The sequence below is a fragment of the Rhineura floridana genome, chromosome 1, assembly GCF_030035675.1.
Source record: "Rhineura floridana isolate rRhiFlo1 chromosome 1, rRhiFlo1.hap2, whole genome shotgun sequence".
Lineage (NCBI taxonomy): Eukaryota > Metazoa > Chordata > Lepidosauria > Squamata > Rhineuridae > Rhineura > Rhineura floridana.
The window spans coordinates 300,676,956-300,688,222 of NC_084480.1; the positions used below are offsets into that span (position 1 = coordinate 300,676,956).

At 44.4% G+C, this 11,267-nt stretch overlaps 1 protein-coding gene across 1 annotated transcript in view; it reads left to right on the top strand.

Annotated features, from left to right (window-relative positions):
* DEPTOR (DEP domain containing MTOR interacting protein) overlaps positions 1 to 10,909 on the top strand; it is a 108,977-nt gene extending 98,068 nt beyond the window's left edge. Inside the window, exon 10 of the mRNA XM_061605739.1 lies at positions 4,362 to 10,909. Coding sequence (XP_061461723.1) covers positions 4,362 to 4,490 — 129 coding nt within the window. The 3' untranslated portion in view covers positions 4,491 to 10,909. The remainder of the gene's footprint in view (positions 1 to 4,361) is intronic.
* The last annotated feature ends 358 nt before the right edge of the window (positions 10,910 to 11,267 follow it).

The following is an 11,267-nucleotide window of genomic DNA, read 5'->3' on the forward strand; positions in this document are numbered from 1 at the left end:
GCAATCATTGCAATGGCCACATGTGAAATCCTTGATAAAAAATATCATGAGCCCGGAAGCCTTGAGGTAGGCTCATGAGATCCTCTGAAGTCTGTAGGTTGAGCAAAGACATTCCTGAGTTATCTTCAGAATCCGCTCTTCTGTGAGAAACACTTCGCCCAGTCCACTATTTCTCTGAGCTCCTGGATGCTAGAGACTCTAGGAGGAAGAAAGGTGGCTGCTCTGGAGATTTATCAGAGAGCCATGACTCTGGAGATGTTGGTGCACAGTAGCCAGATCCCAAGATGCCTCTGCAAAGAATGGTGTCCTGAGCAAAAGTTCACCCAGATATGGCATAGAGATGGATCCCTGCAGAACAAGATGGATTGCCATTGACACCATTATTTTGGTAAAGATGCATGGCATTTTAAGGGGAGAACCTTGAATTGAAAATAGGAAGTCTTGGTATGCAAACCAAAGGAAATGTTTGTGCTCAGGGGCAACTGTGATATGGAGTTAAGCCTCCATTAAATTAATTGAAGTCAGGAAATTACTGAGACATAATACCTCCAAATGTGATTGGCTAGGCTGCGTCTCTATCTTGAACCTGTGATATGTCAGTCTTTGTAGAGTGGAACACCTGGACCTCCACTTGGGAACCAAAAAAATATAGAATAACCCCCTTGAAAATATTCCCAAAGAGGAACCTCCTCAGTTGCTCCAATTTCTCTCAGATGGAGTTGGATGCCAGAGATCACAAGAATCTGCTCTTTGGCTTGTTAGCATATTCTATCACATATCTCTGTCTGATGGTATTCAGGACATATTTTCTGTGATAGACAAGTCCCAGGCTGGCCAAAAAGGCAACCCCCTATGGGGAGGAGGATGTGCATCAGGATTGCTGATGCCAGCCTACTGAATATATAAAGCAACATGGATGGCATTCTCTCACTGGTGTAAGAGGAAGGCCCTGAATGCTCTCAAACCTCAGGTGAGTGATGTCTTGAGATTTACCCGGGAGGATTTGTCTCAAGGACATAAGTTACCCTAAAATGGCAGGCCTCAGCTCTTTCCTTATTTTGACTGTACATCGCCATCAGCCCTTGGGCCACATGTTAAAAGGTTTCTTTAACTTCCATCATCAGTCCACCTGTCTTGCATTATTTTCCAGCATGGAGCATTCACTTGGTTTTCCAAAAGCTCTGACTCAACCTCCCTTTGAGACACTCAGAATTGTTTCCCTCAAGATTTTGTTGGTAAAAATTGTGTTTTTAGTTGCAATTGCCTTGGATAGAAGTATCTGGAGTATCTGCCTTGTCAAGTTGTCAGCGAAGGACTTCCTGCGTTTCTTTACTAAGGCACAATTTTTATTTGCCCAAACCCATCCTCCCAAAAGTCAACTCTATGGTTTTATAGGTAACAAGAACTGATCTTGTGATCATTTTTCCCCTTTCATCCTTTTAAGCTGGCCTTAGAGATGTATCCTCTGTAGAACCAAACCTTCCAGAATCAGACTCCCTCTTTCAATGCTCCTTTCCCTAGATCAATCAGTCCACCTTGGCTTGTTGGCTTTGTGCTTGAATTGCTATGGCCTATACATCTTAACATCTCCCATTAGCTCATTCCACGAGAGTGGCTGCAACTTTGGATGCCTTCTCTATCAATGCCTCCCTTCAGGATGTTGCAGCGTTGCTACCTCTGCCAATAGCATTCCTAGACTGTGCGGAATTTACCAATGCGCTTCAATGGAGGTGTCCAGATAGCCACCGGTCATATCCACCCCCACCCCCCAATCAGGCTTAGCTTAGGCAAGTCCTACCACTTATTGGATGCCTGCTGCATGTAAGCCCCAGGAACGGAATGTTGGTTACTTGCTGTGAATGTTCTTTCAGGAGACGTGCAGGGGGCAACCAGGTGTCCTGCCCAAACTCTAAGAACTCAGACTCAGACACGGCTGTGGTTTTTTTCTTTTATTGAAGCAAGAGAAAGTTTGAATTCAGTGCCCTTCATGAATCTACGAACGGCTTACTCAGAACTTAGCATCTCTCTAGGCCTAACTAGGCACAACTTCACTGCACTAAGACATTGTATCAGCAACTACTCCCCCCCTCACTTGACTTAAATAAGGCTGGACGGGGACCCTACTTGTGTATGCTAACTGTCCGTGTTGGGAGCACACATACAGGTGAAGACTCTGCCTCAAATGTGCCTGTTGAATTTCCCACCGCATTCGCCTCCTGAGGTGGAGCCTCCGTCACTGTCCCATCTTCCCTCTTGGAGGAGGGCTGCCTGCAGGCAACACGGAGGAGAAGCGTCAGGCTGGGAAACAACCAGCTGGTCAGGTTGAGTCTTAGGTTTGACAGTTGAGCTGCAGAAATTTTCACTCTGAAGATAAGGAAGAAGAGGGAAGCTCAGACTAGTTAAATTTGTTTGGTGAAAAGTATTGAGATGACACATGGCGCTCTTATAACGCCAGCCTGATATTTTATGAGATGGTGATATATAAATACTTTTATAAATAAACAAACTTCTAGTGGAAAACACACAGCATCCCAGACAGCAAACTAACAACTCTATTGTGCCAGGAGGAGGAGACTTCAAAAACACATATTTTTGTTGGCCTTCAGGTTTTTCTACAGCCAATTCTAATTAAGGGCTCTCTGGGAATAGCTGGGGCAGTGGGAATTGTTTTCTCATTACATATACTGCTCAGTCAGCAGCAGGTTTTTGGAAGTTTATTCAGGTTCCACAACCAATATCTTAGCAAGCATTTCCCTATGAAAATTCATTCTACTGAATCGTAATGGGGTTGTGTCACATTACTACCACCATCCCTGGGCTACGCAAGAAAACCATCAAGTGCCCTTGCTGACAGTACTATTGCCACTGGAGATTATTGTTTGCCTTGCTGGTATTGGTTAAGACTTGCACCAAAGCTTTGTAAAATTAAGAAGTGCTTTGGGTTTGTTCCAGTTAAATGTTGCAGCCCTCCAGGCTTACTCTTGTCAAATGCTGCCAAATTCCTATGTTTTTTTGTTTTGTTTTATTGCCATCATAAACAATATCCCAAGATGAGCTCATTGTGCTTATTGACAGTTTCCAGAGGGGTAGCCATTTTAGTCTTTGGGAGCAAAGCCCAACAAAGAATCTAATTCCATGAGCTCTCCTGAAAGACCAGCTCCATCAAGTCTCCTTCCCATCAACTGTCACCTGGCAGCAGCCATTCCATCAGGCTGCCTCACTGGGAGAGATGAGAAGCAAGACTCATTCCATCAGCTTTGCCAAAATGCCAGCTGTATTAGGCACCTTCTACCCACCCCTGAACAGTTTCTTCCAGCTAGTCATTATAAGAACTACTGTGTAAGAATTGAGTGTGCTTTACCGCCTCTTCCCTCCCTGTTCCTTTTCCCTTGTGTGTTTTACTTTTTTGATTGTAAGCCTTGTAAGGGAGGAATTGTCTTGTTTTAACTGATTGTATGTAACCCACACTGAGAACTTTTTGGCTGAAGAGCAGGGTACAAATGTTCTAAATAAATAATAATATTGTGGAACCTTAAAGACTAACAAATTTATTATGGCCTAAGTGTAAATTCACAGGATTCTTTTTAGAAGTGTATATTATTAAATGGCATGCAGTGTTAATGGTTTAAAACTACAAATGCGTCTGGGATTTAATTTTATAACAGACCCTTTGCTAACATGGTTTATCCTGTGGCAGCAGTGAATTTGGAAGTGTTTTCTGTTAAGTTTGGTACTGGGCCTTCCTCCAACACTATAAATTGTACACTTTGTATGTTTTTGTATTCTGCCTCTTTTAGTACAATTTTGTTTTATTACCGTTGTTTTAAATTCCTGCCATTTTAAAGGAAAAGTGGCATAATCAGTTAGCACATGATACTTATATTTATTTATTTTTATTTATTTAAAATATTTCTTTTCCGCCCTTTTACCCTATAATAGGGCACTCAGGGCGGCTTACAAAAATAAAATCAAACATGTACATAATAAAATTGTAAACAGTAAAATCATAAAAACATTAAAATAAATTAAAATACATAAAATATTATATATATATATATAGGGATTGGTACTAAAGGGACCTGGTTGCACACCAATGCTGAGGTTATGAGTTTGAGCCTCACCTGGAGCAAATGTCTGGGGAAGTTCCAAAGCTCAGTGGTAGAGCATCTACTTTGCATGCAGAAGGATCAGACCCTTGTATCTCCAGGTAGGACCTGGAGGTAAACCCTTCTGAAATCCTGGAAAGCCTCTGCTAGTCAGTGACTGTAGACAATACTGAGCTGATGGTCTGTCTCATATTAGGCAACTTCCTATGATCCTGCATTTCTAATTGAGCATCCTCGCCTCTTTTTCCCTCTTAGGTATGCCAGTTTGTGGTTTCAGTGAATGGACTCAATGTTCTCCATGCAGACTACAGGACAGTGAGCAATCTCATCCTGACTGGCCCTCGAACGATTGTCATGGAAGTGATGGAGGAAATAGTGCCGTGAGGAGGACACTTGATATGCTAGTCCCACCATGTGCTTTGCTGATGCACATATAGGAGCAGTTATACAAGGAGATGAGAACATAAGGAAACTATTGTGCCTTCTGAGTACTTTCCTCCTCACTCCCAATTTGACAGTAATACTTGGATGGATATGCTTTGAGATGGTGTTCGTACACATGTGAATCCAAAGTACAGATGTGCAAACTGACCTGCACTACGCTGTGGACCAGTTGCATATCAGAGACGTAGCAAGCTCAGGTGGGTGTAATCCCAGCACAAGTGTCAGAATCATGCCGGGAATCGTATCTGTGCAAGGTTTCCCAGTGATATGTTGCTCCTCTTTTATTTCATAATTTCATGACAGAGTAGACACTGAAAGCATCCAAATGACCTTCACATTGGGAGTGGGCAGTGCTTGAATCCAAAATGTTTACTTTTATTTTAAAAGCAGGTTTGCTTATACTAACCACACTGTATAGCAAGAAGAGCCCACTCCTGCAAGTAGAATGTTAGGTGAATTATGCAAAATTATGTTTTACATTGTTAATTCTCATAGCTATATAGAGAGGGCCATGAAGCTTTGCCAAGCTCTGAACTCCTACCACCAATCTACTGGAAATTCTTCTTTGGGCCAAACAAACTAGACAAGACATGAGATATCATAAAGCCATGCAGACACTACATAGGGAAAAGTTTATAAAAAAAAATCCTCCCCCCAAAATGCCACTCAAATCTCATTCAGGTCTCCCCCATAGCTGCTTTTCTTAGAAAAAGCAAACATCAAGAGATCCGATCATGGATCTTCCACATCTCATCTAGTTGAACCTTGATCTCCCTCTAGCTTCTAAGATTTGTTTCAAGCTTATCTTCACAGCCATACAGAGTAGAAACTTGACTTTTTAAAAAGCCTGTTCAAACCTATCCATGCCTGTGTAAAACTAGCTTTGCATGAGAAAGGAGTGTAGCAGTGCAGGTGCTCTCAAATATGCAGTTATCCCACTTGTATTATGCAGGAAGATCTCTAAATGTTTGGATCCCCCTTCAGGCCCCAGTGCTGGGTCAAAGGAAGTCATAGTTTTTCATTGGCACTTGTTATTGGAACTGTAGGGTGCCAATTAAAAGTATTGCTAGGTGCATTGGATCAGGATGATATGGCATATGATTAAATTCTAATAAATTAAAGGAGGGGGGGAAGTGAATAATTTGGATACACCCCATGCATTTTTCCTGGCTATGTTGCCATTGTTCAGGGGCAGAGCACATGCAGAAGGTCCCAGATTCAATCCTTGGCATCCACAGTCAAGAAAGTTTTCAGGAAGCAGGGATGAGAAAGACCTCTGGTAGAGACCCTGGTGAGCCACTGCCAGTCAGAATAGACAACATTGGGCTAAGATGGACCAATGGGCTGACCCCATACAAGGTAGTTTCATTTGTTCAGTAAGTCCCTTCTTTGGAGGTGATACATAAGCCGGCTGGCTGAGGTGGCTCCTGCTTTGTCTGCCTTTTTCTGGGTCTTCAGTTACGTGCCTGGGAGAGAGGACTCAGAGCCAAGTGGGGAGATTTGAGGGGCCCCCAATTAGCATAGTGACGGGTTGAGGGAGATATGGCGTTGTGAGGAGGACTTGCCAGGTAAGGGGAACGCAGCCCAGGCAGTTAACGACTGTGCCTTGTTCCGGAACTCCCCACACCTGCGGGTTTGTTGGTTGCCCTATAAGTCAGCTCTCAGGCCTCCGGATGCTGCTCCTAAACGCCAGATCGGTGCATAATAAGATCTCCCTCATTCATGATTTAATTGTGGATGAGGCAGCCGATCTGGTATGTATAACCGAGACCTGGGTGAGTGAGCAGGGAGGAGTCAGTCTCTCCCAGCTATGCCGGCCAGGGTACCTGGTCCAGCATTAGGGTAGACCTGAGGGTCAGGGAGGGGGGTTTGCTGTGGTCTATAGGAGCTCCATCTTCCTCTGCAAGCACCCTGTCCATGTGACTACTGGTCTGGAGTGTTTGCACCTTATGTTGGGTCAGAGGGACAGACTGGGGATTCTGTTGGTGTACCGCCCACTCCGCTGCCCAACAGACTCCCTAGCTGAGCTGACGGAGGTGGTCTCGGGTGTATTGTTGAGATCCCCCAGACTGTTGGTTCTGGGGGATGTCAACATCCATCCCGAGGCCACCTTATCCGGGGCGGCTCAGGATTTCATGGTCTCCATGACAACCATGGGACTATCCCAACATGCCATTGGCCCAACACATGTAGCAGGGCATACTCTAGATTTGGTTTTTGCATCTGGACATGGAGTTGGTGATCTGAATGTGGAGGGTCTTACATCAGTCCCTCTGTCATGGACAGATCACTGCTTGCTGAAGTTTAGACTTACAGCGGCTTTTCCCCTCTGCAAGGGTGGGGGACCTATTAAGTTGGTCCGCCCCCAGAGACTAATGGATCCAGATGGTTTCCAAAGGGCTCTGGGGAGTTTTCCGGCTGATAGGGCTGGCGTTGCTGTCGAAACCCAGGTTGAGCTGTGGAATACAGAAATGACCCGGGTGGTTGACATGATTGCTCCTGAGCGCCCTCTCCTGTGTAGAGCTCGTACGGCTCCATGGTATACCCCAGAGTTGAGAGCGATGAAACAATATTGGAGACAGCTTGAGTGCAGACGGAGACGAACTCCTAGTGGATGCAATTATACATTGGTAAGTGCCTATGGTAAGCTGTATTTAGGGGCAGTAAGGGCAGCAAGAAACAATATTTTGCTGCCACTATCAAATCATCAATCTGCCTCCCAGCGGAGCTCTTCAGAATTGTCCGGGGGCTATTACACTCTGGCCCCAAGGACATGGTAGAACCATCTGAGGCCCGCTATAATGAATTTGCCAGGCACTTCCAGGATAAAATCTTTAGCATCCGCCAGGACTTAGACTCCAGTGTTATAGCAGGTGAATCAAGCGAGGTATCCAGAGCACAGCCTTGTCCCGATTTCTTGGATGTGTTTCAGTTGGTGCAACTTGAGGACGTTGACAAGGTGCTTGGACAGGTTCATGCAACCACTTCTGTGCTGGATCCTTGCCCTTCTTGGCTAATAAAAGCTAGCAGGGATGGAACAGCCGGCTGGGCCAGGGAGGTGATTAATGCCTCTCTGAGAGAGGGGGTGGTCCCTGGCTGCCTGAAAGAGACCACTCCTGAAGAAACCCTCCCTGGACCCAGAAAATCTTAACTACAGTAGGGCCCCGCTTATACGGCGGGTTCCGTTCTGGACCCCCGCCATAAAGCGGAAAACGCCGGAACCCCATTGACTTTAATGGGCCGCATCGCGCGAAAATGACGCAAAAATGGCGCAAAACGTCTCAAAAGAGAAAAAAATAGCTTTTAAATTAAAAATGAAAGCCGCCGCATCAGCGGAACGCCTTAAAGCGGAACGCTGTAAAGCAGGGCCCTACTGTTCCATTCCTGTGCAAGGTCCTTGAACGAGTGGTTGCGGGCCAGCTCCAGACACTCTTGGATGAGACCGATTATCTGGATCCATTTCAGTTGGGTTTCAGGCCTGGTTTTGGCACAGAAACAGCCTTGGTCGCCCTGTATGATGACCTTTGTCGGGAGAGAGACAGGGGGAGTGTGACTCTGTTGATTCTCCTTGATCTCTCAGCGGCTTTCGATACCATCAACCATGGTATCTTTCTGGGGAGACTGGCTGAGTTGGGAGTGGTACTGCATTGCAGTGGTTTCGGTCCTACTTGGCAGGTCACCTCCAGAAGGTGGTGCTTGGGGAACATTGCTCGGCACCCTGGACTCTCCCATATGGGGTTCTGCAGGGGTCAGTTCTGTCCCCCATGCTGTTCAACATCTACATGAAACCGTTGGGTGCAGTCATCCGGAGCTTTGGATTGCGTTGCCATCAGTATGCTGATGACACGCAGCTCTATTTCTCCTTTTCATCTTCTTCAGGTGAGGCTGTCAATGTGCTGAACCGGTGCCTGGCTGCGACAATGGACTGGATGAGGGCTAATAAACTGAGGCTCAATCCAGACAAGACTGAGATGCTGCTAGTGGGTGGTTCTTCTGATCGGATGGTGGATCTCCAACCTGTCCTGGATGGGGTTGCACTCCCCCTGAAGGAGCAGGTTCATAGCTTGGGGGTTCTCCTAGAACCATCTCTGTCACTTGAGGCTCAGGTAGCCTCAGTGGCACGGAGTGCCTTCTACCAACTTCGGTTGGTGGCCCAACTATGTCCCTATCTGGACAGGGATAACCTCGCTTCAGTTGTCCATGCTCTAGTAACCTCTAAATTAGATTACTGCAATGCACTCTATGTGCTGCCTTTGAAGATGGTTCGGAAACTGCAGCTTGTGCAAAATGCAGCGGCCAGATTGGTAACAGGGACCAGGCGGTCCGAACATATAAAACCGATTCTGGCCCGCTTGCACTGGCTGCCTGTATGTTTCCGAGCTCAATTCAAGGTGCTGGTTTTGACCTATAAAGCCTTACACGGCTTGGGACCACAATACCTGATGGAACACCTCTCCCAAACACTACGTTCAAGATCAAAGGCCCTCCTCCGGGTGCCTACTCCGAGGGAAGCTGGGAGTCTGGCAACAAGGGAGAGGGCCTTCTCAGTAGTGGCCCCCAAATTATGGAATGATTCATGTGACGAGGTGCACCTGGTGCCAACACTGTTATCTTTCGGCGCCAGGTCAAGACTTTCCTCTTCTCCCAGGCATTTTAGCATGTGTTTTATATTGTTTTAAATGTTTTTATTCTGTTTTAAATTGTTTTTTAAAAGATGTATCTTAAATTGTATTTGTTTTTAGTTACTGTAAACTGCCCAGAGAGCTTCGGCTATGGAGCGGTATAAAAGTATAATAAATAAATAAATAAATAAATAAAATAAGTTAAGGCCTGGAAGGAGACCAACAAGAGCCCTCTGAGATTTCCAAAGAAGGAACAGGATCTAATATACACAATTTATGGATGTGGATGTAGGAGGGCCCCTAAAGATGTGGGTGACCCCACTCGGTAGCTTTTGATATCTACAGTGTAGTAGAGAGGTATTAGAGTTGAACCAGAGGGATATGGGTTCACATCTGTCCACAGCTATGAAGCTTCCTGGGCAAGTCACTGTCTCTCATCTTAATCCATCTCAGAGAGTTCTTGTGTGGATGAAATGAGATAACCCCCATGCATTTATGCTATCCTGAGCAATGGAGGAATGGCAGGATTCAAATGTGAGAAATAAACTAAATTACATCTCTATCTCAATGCCACATCTTAAAAATGAGGATAATAATGATCTACCTCCCAGGATTGCTGTGAATGAAAAAATCCTTCACACTTGCATAGTAGCTGAGCATGCATATGCTGATTTAAGTGGCTTTTGGGCTTCTTTTTGAAGAAAGCCCTTTGACATAAGGCTTTCACAATCCTGATATTGAAATAAATGAAAATGTTTCTTGAAAACTGGGCCTTTAATACTACAATGATAACTAACAGTATGATGATCAATAGCTTAAAATAGCCTATTGTACAGCTTGGGAGAAATGAATGGATCTGCTGAAGCTTTGTTTAACTGCATTTTCAAAATGCTAAAAATAGAGGAAGCTGCAGCCATAACTTCATTAAAATGTGCTTCTGACACTGTTGAATAATACGCATTTGTTTTTAAAAGAGTAGAGCTTTCACTTTTTGAAAAATCTCATCAGAATCATTGTTGAATAAACTACATATCATGGAGCCAATTCTACCTTAGAGCCAATCTTGCAAAACAAAACCTGAGGCAGACAATAGGTGTTTTTCTTCCCAGTGTTGAAGGTGGTTTGGCAAAAGAAATTATTTCTCATTATTTGTACACTCAACTCACTTCTGTTGCAGTAAAGCAAAACCTGCTTGACCAGAGATGTTGAAGCTTCTGTCAAACTACTTTCAGCTCTCTTAAGAACTATTATCTGTTTTCGGCATAAATTCAAATTCACAGACCATAATGAAGCTGTTAAATTCAAGTGTCTGAATCTCCATTTTTAAATCCAGTTTCAGGATAAAGCTTTGGGAAAGGTGTGTGTGTGTGTGTGTGTGTGTGTGTATATATAATATATATGGGAACAATTTAACATCTGGCAGCATCTTTAATAGCAAAATTCAAAAAATTGCCGCTTTTACTTGACCCTTTGGAATGTGAGTTTAGTGAAATTTACGCCTTTTTGAAAAAAATGTGCATTTGGATAGGATGGCTTTGAGTTAGGGTGAAGTGTGATGGATATTGATCAGCAGTGTTTGGTTCCACTCTGATGAGCACAGGTGTGCCATAATTTTTTTTGAATGTATACATATTTATATGTTTTTCATAAGACTGTATAAGCTATACATATAGCAAAGGTATTCTGGTACTCTTCAATTTATGTTAGCTGAGTTTTTGAATAAATCTTTTTTTTAAATGCAGTGTGTTTATGGACAAATACAAAAGAAAATGTTACAGTATTGACATTCTCCACCCTCATTCACACATATGAGCTTTATTGTGTGTGTAAAGCATACATCCAAAACAGTAGATAAGAACATAAGAACATAAGAAGAGCCTGCTGGATCAGGCCAGTGGCCCATCTAGTCCAGCATCCTGTTCTCACAGTGGCCAACCAGGTGCCTGGGGGAAGCCCGCAAGCAGGACCCGAGTGCAAGAACACTCTCCCCTCCTGAGGCTTCCGGCAACTGGTTTTCAGAAGCATGCTGCCTCTGACTAGGGTGGCAGAGCACAGCCATCATGGCTAGTAGCCATTGATAGCCCTGTCCTCCATG